Source organism: Dysidea avara, chromosome 9 (genome assembly GCF_963678975.1).
Source record: "Dysidea avara chromosome 9, odDysAvar1.4, whole genome shotgun sequence".
Taxonomy (NCBI): Eukaryota; Metazoa; Porifera; class Demospongiae; order Dictyoceratida; family Dysideidae; genus Dysidea; species Dysidea avara.
In genome coordinates this window covers 20,909,047-20,924,054 of record NC_089280.1, presented here as the reverse complement: position 1 = coordinate 20,924,054, position 15,008 = coordinate 20,909,047, and the positions used below count along the sequence as shown (strand labels likewise).

Here is a 15,008-nt window from a genome sequence, read left to right as displayed (position 1 = left end):
TGGTTCGAACTCCGGCAAGTTTTTTTTTGGCATTTTTTGTACACCGTTTTACCCTGTGGTGACTGCTCTATTAGAGTATCTCGATCCCACGATTTTACACTTGTTTGGTTTTGCTTTATAACTTTGTTGCTGTAACTCTATTGCTATTCAAAATATCAAAAGGCACTGCTACGATGATCAGCCTATCTACACACCAATTTTCAAGTTATTCCTATACTTGGTTTACCCTGTAGCTGTGACAGAAGTTTGATCTTTTTTACGTGAATAAATGCTCATTACTCCTTTGATATTTCCCAGATTCACAGCAAACTTGGTGGGTAAATCCACCGTTACACGCTCTTCATTTGTGTCATGGATTGAGGCAATCAAGTTACATGTTTGTTTTTTATAGCAATTTTTACAAAGTGTGTGAAAGGAAATTGAAGCTCCCTACAGCATAAGAAGAAAAAAATGAAGAAATTAAAATGAAATTTTGAACACCCATATCTTGCAAATGGCTGTTGCGAATTTAATCAAATTTGCTGTGTGGCCTACCCTACCTTAGGGACAGCTATAATGCAAAAATGGTGTGCTTTGGAGAAGGGGACATGGAGCTATGCACGCATGAAAAGCTGTTTTTTTTCTTCCTATCAATATACTCACGGTGTGGTGTGCCGGCTTTCTTGGCCGCATGATACACTACCATGTGTTTTGATGTATCAAATGTAAGTGAAATGCTTGATGCTAGTGTAACACTCATTCTTACAAATTAATAGAAGGCATGACCATGAGACTAAAAAAATTAGTGTTCATTTTTACATATAAGGTAAAGTCTAGATCTATAGTTGAAAGACTGTAATTATTTCATTTAGCATGCCAAAAAGGTAGCAAGTTGTGGAGTGAAGCAAGAGTAGTTGTGCACAATTTACACAGCAAAACTCGTATACTAATACTGACTGATACTAACTCCATATTTACTCAGTCTTACTCTGTCTTGGAACAATTTTTTTCAAAGCCTGAGGTAAAACTAGAATACTAGTCATAGCAGTAGTCCATTACTGTGCAAATTTCAACAGAATTTGAATAATGCCCCAAGACGGTCCCTTGATAGAGTAAAGGCAGAGCAATATGAAGTAAAATACAGAGTCAGGTATATCGGTTTTGCTGTGTTGCTTATAGCATTGGAACACAGCAATATGTCTATTGGTTGTGCATAACGTGTAGACATTATCCTTTATTTTGGTGCTGTCTATTGCTTTAAACTATCAAACTTTGCTATTTTTATGTTTGTACTACATATTATTTAACATTTAAAGGAGTGACTGCCTCAGCATCTGTTTCTACAAGTGGAGACAATGCAACAATAACATTAACTGGTGATGGAGAATTTGAGTGTATGCTTGATGATGGACCATTTATGACATGTAAGTATTTGCTACTGTCAATATCTACTTATGGCATTTTTTAAATTTAAAGGTGAATCAGGAGACATGTTCACAGGATTATCAGATGGAGAACACATGATTAAAGTGCGGTTTACTGCTACTGGATCATCTCAAGCAGTCATGCTTTCACGATCTCTTGAATTCACTATATCTGGAGGTAGACAAATTGATAGTATCGTGAAGTTACGTGTAGTACCTATTACTTAGTAGCAGGAATTATGAAGGTTTGCATTACCTGCTTAAAGTATTGCCGAGCTTACTTTAAAGTTCTGACATTACTACGTACTTGGTAGCTTTCAGAGTTGGGGTTGTTACTTCAAAATTGTTATAACGCTATGTTGCTACATATTACTCATAATTCCTAACAATCCGATTAGCCATAATCACATATCACTATCAGAAAAGGTTACTTATTACCCTGAGGAGAGCTACCAGTAGTGTACATACTACTTTTAATACAAGTCCAATCTGCTAATTACAAATTACAAGCTTACGATTATATATTAATAATACACATCAAGACACACGGTAGTGTGTTGTGCGGCCCAAGAAGCTGGCATGCCACACCATGAGTATATTGACATGAAGAAAAAAAACATAATTTTCACACATTTAAAGCTCTGTATTGCCTTTACAAAACAGGATGAATTTTGCTGTGGACACGCCCACCAACGTCAGTACTCCTCATTTCAAGTTATAGCAAAATCGCTTCAAGATATGAGACTTCAAAAATTTGCTTAGTTTCTTAATTTTCTTCTCTTTTTTTTTCTTTGTCTTTTTGCACACTTACAAAAATTACCATTAAACATGAATGCAATACCGTATACCCGGAAATTTTCATGGTCAGTAAAACTACCGTGAAATTTTATCATGTGAAAAATTATGTGTGTCCTACGTACAATCTTCAACTCACCTTACTAATAAAGTGTGGCTCCTGGTGTGTGATAGTGTTGTAGGCATATGTGAACTCCACATATGCTTACAAACCGTATCACACTTTCCCGATTTTAAAGTGGGTGTGGCTCACAAACGAAGCTGGCCTATTGCAAGACTACCAGTATGTTTTGCACAGAGATTGCCGCTACTGTGCTGCTTGGTTCAGACGTGCTTTGGCAATCTGTATGATGCTTTGGCAATCTGTATGATGATTGAAGTAAATATCAATGCAGACCCTTCATAGCTGTAGGGTTGAGAACAAATATTTCGAATCGAGTAACAGCAATCCGTGAAATTTAAAATGCGAATTCTGGGCTAAGAAGCATCCGTGAAATTTAAAACGTGAAAATCCTGACTAAGGACAAAACCGTGAAATATACATACCGCAAAAATTTCCAAGTATACAGTATCCGATTGCCTTGAAATTTGGCACACAGAAGGGGGGTATAAAGGTGCAGTGTGGTACCAAGTTTGGCTGGAATACGATAAGCAGTCAAGGAGTTATCAGCAATAATTCACGAAAAATGACACCAATATGTTGTCACGTCTACAGGGTAAATCGCTTATGAGAAGAAGCTGAAAATCGGTATGTGAATAGGTTAACTATTGAACCTCAAACCTTTTGTGGTATAAAAGAATTGAGTTAAAGACCATGAAGTACAATGAAAAGACCAACAGTGTTTAACAATTATTCAGTTGAGATTAGCTTATAAAAAACACACGAATACTTGCCACACCTACCAGACAAACCACTCAGTTAAAAACCAATGTACAGATGGATAAATCACCTTAGAAAGGCTATTCAATAGTTTAGAAGAATCAGACTTTAAAGCCACATATTTATAACATGACAGTTTAGCAAGTGGGAGGTCGAGATACTCTAGTAGAACAGTCATCCTAATAAAGCAGTCTCCCAATGATAGATCAGCTAGAAACAAATCACCCTGTAGAGAGATCAGCTAGAAACAAGTCACCTTGTAGAAATATCAGCTTACCCTATAGAGAGATCAGCTGCACACAAATCACCCTGTAGAAATATTTTCTGGAAACAAATTACTATGTAGAAAGATTAGTTACAAACAAGTCACCTAGTAGAGAGTTCAGCTAGAAACAAATCACCTTGTAGAGATCAGCCACAGATAAATCATCCTACATAGAGATTAGCTGGAGACAAATCGTGTTATAGAGAGTTCAACTAGAAACAAGTCGCCTTGTAGAGAGTTTAGCTAGTCACAAGTCACCCTGTAGAGCAATCAGCTTGATCAAGTCTTCAAGTCACAAGGATGTGTAAGTTATGGGTATTTGTCTACGTCACGTCGAAACAATAGTATACAATCAATTTTTCTGTACTTATATTTGCTTTTGTACTTAGTGAAGAAAGGTGATACAAAGACAAACTTACCAAGTAATCAATTGCCCTATTCATGGCAAACACGATGGTGTTAATCAACTCTGCATGCCATTCTACTCATAAGTTACAACCATTTTATTAAGCACATGTTCCCTCTGCCTGCTGTACAAATCAATTTTTCTACTTTTGCCTACTTTATAGGGCTGTAACTCACAAAGTCATTGGCATATGAGGCTGAAACTGTGCCAGAGCATACACTTGGCTAAGTAAATTATGAATAGTTGATAAGCAGGAATTTGAAAATGTACAATTGTGTTGGGTTTTCACAGATCCAGTCACATATGGAGTAAAAATACAGAGTTAGTATCAGTCAGTATCGGAATAATGGGTTTTGTTGTGTTACTTATAGCATTGGAACACAGCAATATGTCTATTGATTATGCACATAACATATCTATTGCTTTGAACTCTCAAACTTTGCTATTCTTATGTTTGTACTACATATTGTTTATTATTTAAAGGAGTGACTGCCTCAGCATCTGTTTCTACAAGTGGAGACAAAGCAACAATAACATTAACTGGTGATGGAGAATTTGAGTGTATGCTTGATGATGGACCATTTATGACATGTAAGTATTCGTTAGTATCAATATCTACTTATGATATTTTTTAATTTAAAGGTGAATCAGGAGACATGTTCACAGGATTATCAGATGGAGAACACATGATTAAAGTGCGGTTTACTGCTACTGGATCATCTCAAGCAGTCATGCTTTCACGATCTCTTGAGTTTACCATACTTACAGGCAAGCAAACAAGTTGAAAAATGGTAATTCTTACATGTACATTATTTATAGCCACCGCATCTGTTTCTACGAGTGGAGACGAAGCAACAATAATGTTAACTGGTGATGGAGACTTCGAATGTATGTTTAATGATGGACCATTTTTACCATGTAAGTTTGTGCTAATGTTGATATCTAAATATAACATCATTTTCCTTGATTTGAAGGTGAATCAGGAGACATGTATTCAGATTTAGCAATTGGATCATATACTATTAAAATACGTGTTACTCCTCCTGGATCATCTCAACCAATCATGTTTTCACAACCACTTATGTTTGATATTATTAGTAAGCAGTGCAGATATAGTAGTGTTCATACCATCAAGTTGTTCAGTCTATGATATTGTATGAAACCTACTGTGGTTATTTTTAGGCGAACAACAAGGTTCATGCAGACACACTCATATCTAAGTGTTTGAATGGCCAACCATGGAGACATACTTTGATTTGTAGTTCATTAGGTAGAATTGAATTTTGTTTGATCAAAGTACAGAGTGTGGGGTATTCACCTTTGGTAATTTATATTATATAAAAGATAAACTGATGGACTAATTACTACTTACATTGTGATTTTCACATTTTCAAGCTGTAACCTAACCAGTGATTACTATTGGTGAGGCTTGCAGTGTAGACAATGGGAACTAAAGTTGCTGTGGAATCCTGCTAGATTAGCACACAAAACTAGAGAATAAATGTGGAATTGTAATTCCCAGTAGTGCTTGAATGATGATTACCAAAACTTCTTTAGTCCTTAAAGATCATTTCCAGCATCAAATTGAGGAAGCCTCACTTTACCATTTCTTTAGGGCACTCAGATAGCACCTACAGTATGCTTGCTGTACTTCTGATTTTTGTACCAACCACTGGCTGGGAGTACCAGGCTTCAGTGTCCGATTATTGCATCAGCCACGAATGTTTCCTGCACCCATGTTTTTCATAAAATTTTTATTTAACAACTTTTATGATTACAGCTTGACTCTTCTTTTTATTTCCATATGAGTACAAACGCAACACTCATATCAACTCAATGGTATTGCTAGTGGCCCTTCAGGACTAGCTGTCCAGTTTTTGTTATTCAAATGTCAAGTGTAGACAAAGTGTGAATTTCATACATTGCATTTACCATACGCCATATTACTTCTTAGCTGTACAGCAAGCAGTACTTATATCTGTCTCTGGAAGCACTGCTACCTTATCAGCTAATGTTACACAGCCAGGAACACTGGAGTGTAGTATTGATGGTGGACCATATCGAACATGTATGCAATAGTCTTGCAGTTATAGTAATGATGTTGTGTTCATTAGGTATGACAGGAAGTATGTTCACAGGATTATCAGCAGGTCAGCACTCTATAAATATCAGATTTACCCCTGCTGGATCTACCATACCAACAACAACACAGAGTGCTGTGTTTAATGTGGACCCTATGCCGACACCAACTACATGTGAGCATAAACATGTTGGTGTAACTAGTGGATTGTAATGGGTTAGAAAGTTGTCAAGTGCCATTAATTTTTTGAATGTGTACTGCCAAACAAGACCTATGTACTAGAGTAAGACCTATACTTCAATGTTTATTGATTCTGAGTAAATTTATTTTCCAGAAGTGGCGAAGTGTAGTTGGTACTGCTAATATACCACAGGACTGTGTATCATCATCATACAGTGTTGTACTGTATATTAGGGATCATGAAAAACTGGACTTTTCCAGACAAAATTATCACCCTAAAACCAGCTGCAATTTCCCCCTTCATGACAGCTTGGCAACATCGGTTAGACACAGCCAAACTCAAAACTGGCTCCAGACCAACCTCAAACCTTTCCAAAAAGTTTTTATGGAATTTAAAAAATTTTCTATTTGACAAAATTTTATATATGCTGACTGACTGACTAACTGATTCCTTCAGCCAAGGCTACGAACTTGATTTTTCACTGTTTGACATTACTTTGTCCCGAGATGTGCCTTTTCACTAACTGCAGTATGGACTTGCCTTTATCCTCCTTTGTGTTCCAGTTCTTTTTGCTGACAATGCAAGGTATCAATTCACAACAGTGCAATGTGGCTTCCCTAGCTAATCGCCCGTATTTTTTGTAGTGACTGGATTGATTGTAGAGACGCTTCTCGTAGTGTTCTTCGTTTGTAATACTGTGTAATTGGCGATTCATAGCTGAAAACAAAGCGTAATGGCCACCTCCCTTTCTGTTACATAATTGATTGTTGGGACACACTTTCTGATGCAAAATTACATTTACGGCATGCCTGGCACCATTCTTTTTTTACTGTGTGGGATTCTTTGTCACAAGTACACGGAATTTTTAACTAGAGTAGGGACCATAGCACATCAATAAAAGTATACCGAAACAAGCTGGAGTAGTGCACAATATTAAATCACAGTAAAATTAAGCACAGTGGGGATATAACACTTCTTATTGATTTTATATTGTGCACTACTCCAACTTGTTTCAGTACTTAATTTTGTCGATGTGCTATGGTCCCTACTCTAGCTGGAAATTCCAAATTTTTCTGTGTAGTTGTTTGTTAACTTTTTTGTACCATGACTGGTGAACCTGCACATACCACATCTGGGAATGGTGCCGTGTGTCCCAGCTATAAACAATTATCATCTGAAAAGTGAAGTATCCATTACACTTCGTTGTCAGCTATGTTCAACCCGTTACACATAATTTTGGATCAAGAACTGTTCAAAAGGCACCTCTGCAATCCTGCATACTAAAAAAAAGAAATGGCACTGTGTGCCCTAGGTATATCAATTATCAGCTGAAAAGTGAAGTATCCATTATGCTTCGTTGCCGGCTATGTTCAACCCATTACACAGCAGTATGAATCAAGAACTGTTCAAAACGCACCTCTGCAACCAAAATAGCCACTATGAAAAATACGGACGATTTCCATTATGAAAGGAAGCCATCACATGCTACTGCCAAATCGACACTTTTTGCTGTCTGCAAAGATGAATGGGACACAAAGGAGAACAATGGTAAGTTCATGAAGAATGCATTGTATGTACTGCAGTATGCCAAAAGGCATGTCTCGGGCCAAAGCAATGTCGAATCCATTAAAGCGATAGAATGTCATCAATCTATCCTATAGCCTTAGGCGTTTTTGAGTTATGCTTGTCTGAAGGCATTAGTCAGTTACTTACTTACTCAGTCAGTTACTCAGTTAGTAGAAAATTCGTAAAATATATATATTTAATTCCGTAGCAACTTGTTGAAAGTGTTTCTGGTCAATCTGAAGGCTTGTTTGGGCTTAGTTTTACCTATCCAATACTGCATCATCATTGTCAGGGAAAATTGAGGCTGATTTTTACAGGGGTGTATGCAGGAATTTTGAAAAGGGGTTTCCACTACAGCTAACTGACTGTTATATTAGTTTATATTGTCTGACTGCTTTATTAGAGTATCTCGATCTATTCACCAAAATTATAATGCTATAAGTGTTGCTATCAGGTGAGAAACTATTATTTAACTAAGATAACAATTTTAAAATGTGTCCTGTTCCATAATATATTTCAGATTCTGGAAACCTGAAGTTTCAATTTCTTAATGTTTCAAGTAGTGTGTAAAATCCAAAGGGGTTTCCTGAACCCCCTGGAACCCCCCTCGGTATGCCCCTGGGGTGAATTTATTTCGTGGGCCATGCCTATTCCTTTGTGGTCCCTACTATGCAGTACTATCATACTGTATGATAATTATGTTATTTAAAAAGTAAACAAACAAGCAGAAGGGAAAATTAGGAATTTTAAGTTGGATTAGGGATCAAAGAAAAAAGGTAGTGAAACAAGAGAGTAGCTAAAAACTGGTAAAACAAGGAAGGTTGCCTATACCTGCATATGTATTAGTGGGTTAAATCTCTAATTCATTCATGGTTATAGACCAAAGTTTAGAGATTTAATGTCTGCTAGTATATCTACAGGTATGGCGACCTTCCTTGTTTTACCAGTTTTAGCTATTCCCTTGTTTCACTACTTTTTTCTTTGATCCCTAATCCAACTTAAAATTCCTAATTTTTCCTTCTACTTGTATAGTTAAAGAAGCCAGTATGTTTTTAGCAGGAACAAAATGCATGTTGTGTACATAGAGAACTTGTGACTTCTTTTCCAATATGAACACATGCATACTAGCTCTGTGACCAAACCAGCAAATAATTTTTTTGCTTTGCAGACCATATATATTTGCTTTAAATGGATCTGTGATACAAGACAGAAATATCTTTATATCACCGGCACTTTTAACCAGTAGTAATTAGGTACATGTGTCTTGTTTGGTTATCTTACAGTTAGAGTAAGTCAAACCTCAGTATTTCTTGGAGACAAAATTACCGTGACTTACAATGTTAGTCATCCTGCTACCTGTACATGTCAGCTAGATGATCAGACACCCATCTCATGTGAGTGACATTATCAATCTCAGTGAATTGTATAGTGGTTGACTATAGGTATGTCTGGGCACATGTTTACGGGAGTTTCGCAGGATGATCACAGTGTTATAGTAATGTGTACAAGAAATGATGATACTAGTCAAACTGCTACAGCTACCGTGTCTGGTTTGCAATTCATTCGACTAACACTTACATTAGAACCCCGTGCAACAACTATCACTGTAGTGTGGACTATCAATATTGCAGCTACATGTGAATGCAAACTTGATGATGATGATTATGTGCCTTGTAAGTTTCTCCTTTCATGAATTTACTAACATAATTGGTGTTAGGTTTTTCTGGATATCAGTACCGAGGTGTATCTGGTGGCAGTCGAACAGTTATGGTACGATGTACTGCAGATTCTGGACCACAGTCGACAGCAATGGCAACTGGTACCACTAATGTTAGAGATGAAGATGCTATCATCATTGCAAATACAAGAAGTTAGTGTGTATGCTTTTAAATGCTTATTGCATAAATTTTATGATAAAATGTTCCTCATGTGCAGCTGATATTGATATTGATAACCAAGTTTACAATTTCACCTTTACTGCAAACGAGAAGCTTCCTGAAACAGTTATTGAACTGCTGATTGATAACGCTTCACCTCCTGTGCCATATCAGTGTAGAAGTAATAATTTGATGTAAATAGGAGTGTACACCATTTTACCTTTTTGTTTAGGAATCAGTGAAGGAGTTGATAATGTCAGGTGCTATTGTTACTTTAGTAATTCTGGTGGAGAAATTTCAACTGGAAGACATACTGTAACATTTATATCTAGACTTAATGGTGAAATTCGTGGTCAAACTACTAGGAATTTTACTATCACTGATGGTTAGTCTTCATTGTAGTTGAATCATCAATTTGTCTTACATAACTACATGCTAGCTGTGTAACTGTGTTAATTATGTATGACATATAAGGGGTGTATCCATTCACTGGACTGGACTACTGGACTGGAATACTGGACTGGACTACTGGACTGGCCTATATTTGGTTTTGCACATTCTGTGGTTAAAATTTATTGAGTCTCGCAAGCCAAGGATCCTGAGGGAACCTACAGCCCACTACTAAATGCTGAATATGAGCAGTAGAGTATGCGATAACTGTCTTTTAGTATTTTCTCTGTGATTTATTATGTCCTACAACACTTATTCTCTACCCTGGTGTACAGTAATGCTGTAGGGAATGTATATCAGCAATAATTAATCAGTGATCAACTTGCCAGTTGACAATATCCTTCAAGATATCCTTAGTGTGAGCTCAGGAATTGAGCTAGCATGGATGGACTTGTTTTCAGTGCTGCAGGACGCAATGATTATAATTAAGCACACGCTGAAAAATTTTTTAATCGGTAAGCCTTTCTCTAGATGTAAAGGTCTTGCCATGCAAGATTATACTATATATAGCTTGCTCCTTGAGCTCACACTAAGGATATCTTGTCAACTGGTGAGTTGATCGCTGGTTAACTATTACTGATATACATTCCCTACAGCATTACCATATACCAGGGTAAGGAATAAGTGTTGTAGGACATAATAAATTACAGCGAAATTATTAAGACAGTTATTGCATACTCTACTGCTCATATTCAGCATTTAGTAGTGGGCTGTAGGCTCCCTCAGGACCCTTGACTTGCAAGACTCAATAAATTTTAACCACAGAATGTGCAAAAACCAAATATATGCCAGTCCAATAGTCCAGTCCAGTGAATGGATACACCCACATATAAGTGAAATTTTCTATACATGGCTCAGTTGCATCACAAATATATTGGAACTGGCGTCCCAAAATTACCTCATCCAGCAAACTCACTGGTTACACTGACATCTTAGCCACCACTGTGCTGAGTATCACAGTCATTCTAAAGCATAGTATAAAATCCCTGTATGTTAGTAATGAACTGTATTTTATTTTAGCCAGGTACAAACCTGCATATAAGCCTATTAGATAACAATTATTGTAATAAAGCATACATGTGGAGTTTGGCTCCACTACAAATTTGGGGAGGAGAAGCAAATCAGAGTTTGTACTTATATGTGTTGGACCATAAATAAAATATGAATGAAAACATTTTTGAACATTTTTAGCGGGACAAACAAATCAAACTGTGCACTTAAATGTTTCCCCATAGTGTTTATTGGTCCACAAATAAATTGTCAGCCTTTTGAATGAAAAAAATTGAGACATTTTTAGTAGATCAAATAGTACTACGAATTTTAGAATCTTGTATAATTACACAAGTACACAAAAAATTTGGATAGTGCACAATATTAAATCACAGTAAAACAATGAGAAATGTTATATCCCTACTGTGCTCAAGATACCACAATGGAAATGCACAGTAGGGATATAACACTTCTTAATATTGTGCTCCAGCTTATTTCAGTACTTTTATCGATGTGCTATGGTCCCTACTCTAGTTGAAAGTTGAAAATTCCAAAAAATTTTGTGTACTTGTTTGTTGACTTTTTTTTGTAAATACTTATAATGACTGGCAAACCCACGCATACCACATCTGAAATGGTGCCGTGCACCTCAGCTATATTTTTATCGCCTGAAAAGTGAAGTATCCATTATGCTTAGTTGTCAGCTATTTTCAACTGTTACACAGCATTGCAAATCAAGAACTGTTCAAAAAGCACCTCTTCAATCCATGCTTACCGAAAGAAATGGCATTGCGTGTCCCAGTTATATCATTTATCGTCTGAAAAGTGAAGTATCCATTCTGCTTCGTTGTCAGCTATGTTCAACCTGTTACACAGCAATTCAAATCAAGATCTGCTCAAAAAGCACCCCTGCAATCAAAGTAGCCATTATGAAAAATACAGACAATTTCCATTTTGAAGGGAAGCCAACACATGCCACCACCAAATCGACACTTTTCGCTGTCAGCAAAGATGAATGGGACACAAAGGAAGACACTGGTAAGTCCATGAAAAATGCATTGTACATACTGCGGTATGACAAAAGGCACCTCTCGGGCCAAAGCAACGTAGAGCAGTGAAAAAATCAAGCCCGTAGCCTAGCCGTTATCGAGTTATGCTTGTCTGAAGGCATCAGTCAGTCAGTTACTGCCTTAGTCAGTCAGTCAGTTAGTAGAAAATTCCATTAAATAATTTTATATTTTAAAAAAAATCTGCAGAAACTTGTTGAAAGTGTTTTGGGTCAATCTGAAGGCTTGCTTGGGCTTATGTAGTTTTACCTAACCAATACTGCCTCATCATTGTGAGGGAAAAGTGAGGCTGGTTTTTGGCAGTGTTGGGCAAGTTACTTTGTAAAAGTAACTAGTTACATATTACATATTACTTGCAACTGAACTATTTAGTTACAGTTACATATTACCCATAAAATAAAGTAACTGTAATAATATTACATATTATATTACTTTGTGTCCAAAGCCTTAGGCTGTTACATGTGAAACTACCACCTTATCACGTGACATGATTGCATTGTTGGACAATGTGCAAATCGTAAGAAGCTAGTGAATAAGCTTCGTTCAGTAGGCCTCGTTACTTCATTGTGGTTAGGCGTTACTCAGAGGATTACTAACGAGATTAGTAATTTTGTTACTTGTAGTAATAATATTACGTAATATTAGACTCGTTACAGTAACTATATTACTTATGTAACGCGTTACATTTGTAAGTGAAGTAACTTGCGTTATATTACCTGTTTTCATAGCGTATTTCGTTATATTACTTTGTTAGCACAAAAGTAATAATATTACGTAACGCGTTACATAAGTAACGCGTTACTCCCAACACTGGTTTTTGGGTGATGGTATTCTACTCCTTTGTGGTCCCTACTATACAGTACTATCATACTGTATGATTCATCGTTTTTAGAGTATCAGCTCAGTATAAACTGTGAATGGTTAATGCTATCCGTTATGTATCTTCTTACACTCTTGCAGCTTGTCTAGTAAGATTTAAAGAGAAGGAATATTCAGTGATAGAAGACAACATTAACTTTTGTGTGGTTATTGAAAAACTCTGTACGAATATGGATGAGTTTCGTGTGAGTGTTGCGCCATCTGCAGGAACTGCATTAGGTATATGTATCATGGGTGTGTTATCAAAGTTTATTTAATTGTTTGCTTGCTTACAGTGGGCACTGATTATAGAAGCCGGCAAGTAACACCTGTTACTTTTCCACCTGGTCCACCTGCTGAAATGGAAGTCTGCTTTGATACAATATCTGATGATGTAATTGAATGCAACGAAACATTTAAACTGTCATTTATTGTATCGGATACATTTGATGATGTAGTTGAGATTGATCCTGATTTTAGTGAAGCAGATGTCACAATAATTGATGATGATGGTAGGGTAAAGGATAGCAACACTTTATTTAAATGTGATTTTATGTAGCAACCCAAGTCACTTTTCTATTTGGAGGAACTAGTGTTGCAGAAGGAATGCCTGGTAGACGAACTATAGGGTACACAACTACCTCTCAAATATCATTTAACGCATCAGTCGAATCATATCAGTGTTCTGGAGACAATGCTGCTACACGTAAGTATGTTTATAATCATGACTAAGGTATTTCTCCAGTACAAGTTTTGCAAATATTATTATATTTATGATTAAAAATTATGTAGTTGTCACTGTAGTCTTCAGTACTAAACTATTGATTAATTGTTCACAATATGTAACATTTTTTAATAGCTGGAGTGGATTATGAGCCTGTCAATGAGAAGTTTATTTTCACTCCGGATGTACAAACCCATAGGGTTGACATTACAACAATAGATGATATGGAATATGAAGGTGATGATCCAGAAAGGATTTGCTTAAGGGTAACCAATCCTGAGGTTCCATGCCCAAACAAAGTCACTTTAACCCAAGCTTCTGAAACGGAATTACAAATCTCAGAGAATGATCGTGAGCTATACCATTGAATTACCTCCAAATTACATAGTGTTTATTTTGTGTTTAGCATTTGCATTAATACTGAATTGTTACACTACTGCTACTGGTAATAGCGTAACAGGATATTTCATCACTGTATTTTATAATGCTGTTGGAGATGTTGAGCCTACCTTTGAGTGTGGAATAAACAATAATAATCGTGAAATATGTATGTTATACATCAAATATTACTTACACCGTATTTACTTGTAACCATAAATAATTAGGCAGTGGTACTTCTCATCAATTTGAGTCTGAAGTATTTTATGGAAACCACACTGTGACAGTAAGAGTTGAATCTGGAAACAACCTAGTACCAGGGAGTGATTCTACGTTCGAATCCACAATAATCACCCACGATGGTAAATTGTTGCATTGGAAAGCTGTATAACCATTTTTGAATATACACAGTTTTATTGGTACGAGGAAGGCTTAGTTTGATCAATTCTACTACTCTACAAATATCTATACGTTCTACCAAAACAGCCACTTATCGCTGTAAATTGAACGACATGCCATACTTTTCATGTAAGCAAACAATATTTTATTTATTATAGTGTGTATATGGCTACTAATTGCAGGTAGTGATGGAGATATAGTTACAAATATTCCAGTTCCTATGAACTATACCTTGATGGTTGAGGCCACTTCTACTAATGATAGTAACCAAAATGCTACTGACACAGTTGGCCCAATATCCCTATCTGGTGGTTCAGCAACATGTATGTTTTGTGTGTCTATATAGCTATGCAAGTATTCATTGTACTGTATATTAGGGATCACAAAGGTTTGGGTGCTTTACTGGCAAAAATATCACCCTAAAACCAGCCTCAATTTTCCTTCATGACAGCTTTGCAGTATTGCATGGCATAACCAAGCCCATAAATTCTTCAGAGTGACCCCACACCCCATTTTATGGCATACCTGGCACATTCTTTCTTTCGATGTGGTATCTGTTGGTTCATTATGCTACAAAAAGTAAACAAAGATCAAAGGAAAAATTTATTGTTTCAGTCTGTATATAATGCCATCTCATACAGATTCTTTTAAGAAAGCCTCGAGGCTGCCCTCCATTTTCATTTGTGTTA

General features: G+C 36.5%; 1 protein-coding gene across 2 annotated transcripts in view; it reads left to right on the top strand.

Annotated features, from left to right (window-relative positions):
- The window catches only part of LOC136266939 (uncharacterized), a 46,222-nt gene that overhangs the window by 13,872 nt on the left and 17,342 nt on the right, over nucleotides 1-15,008 (top strand). Inside the window, exons 17-37 of one of the 2 annotated variants that reach the window (XM_066061981.1) lie at nucleotides 1,296-1,403; nucleotides 1,456-1,581; nucleotides 4,233-4,340; nucleotides 4,392-4,517; nucleotides 4,569-4,667; nucleotides 4,724-4,846; nucleotides 5,704-5,817; nucleotides 5,864-6,004; nucleotides 8,860-8,970; nucleotides 9,019-9,249; nucleotides 9,294-9,446; nucleotides 9,512-9,634; nucleotides 9,686-9,838; nucleotides 12,921-13,058; nucleotides 13,115-13,330; nucleotides 13,378-13,524; nucleotides 13,678-13,893; nucleotides 13,949-14,089; nucleotides 14,148-14,282; nucleotides 14,332-14,448; nucleotides 14,502-14,642. In XM_066061981.1, coding sequence (XP_065918053.1) covers nucleotides 1,296-1,403; nucleotides 1,456-1,581; nucleotides 4,233-4,340; nucleotides 4,392-4,517; nucleotides 4,569-4,667; nucleotides 4,724-4,846; nucleotides 5,704-5,817; nucleotides 5,864-6,004; nucleotides 8,860-8,970; nucleotides 9,019-9,249; nucleotides 9,294-9,446; nucleotides 9,512-9,634; nucleotides 9,686-9,838; nucleotides 12,921-13,058; nucleotides 13,115-13,330; nucleotides 13,378-13,524; nucleotides 13,678-13,893; nucleotides 13,949-14,089; nucleotides 14,148-14,282; nucleotides 14,332-14,448; nucleotides 14,502-14,642 — 2,967 coding nt within the window. The remainder of the gene's footprint in view (nucleotides 1-1,295; nucleotides 1,404-1,455; nucleotides 1,582-4,232; nucleotides 4,341-4,391; nucleotides 4,518-4,568; nucleotides 4,668-4,723; nucleotides 4,847-5,703; nucleotides 5,818-5,863; nucleotides 6,005-8,859; nucleotides 8,971-9,018; nucleotides 9,250-9,293; nucleotides 9,447-9,511; nucleotides 9,635-9,685; nucleotides 9,839-12,920; nucleotides 13,059-13,114; nucleotides 13,331-13,377; nucleotides 13,525-13,677; nucleotides 13,894-13,948; nucleotides 14,090-14,147; nucleotides 14,283-14,331; nucleotides 14,449-14,501; nucleotides 14,643-15,008) is intronic. The other variant, XM_066061982.1, reaches the window with a different exon arrangement.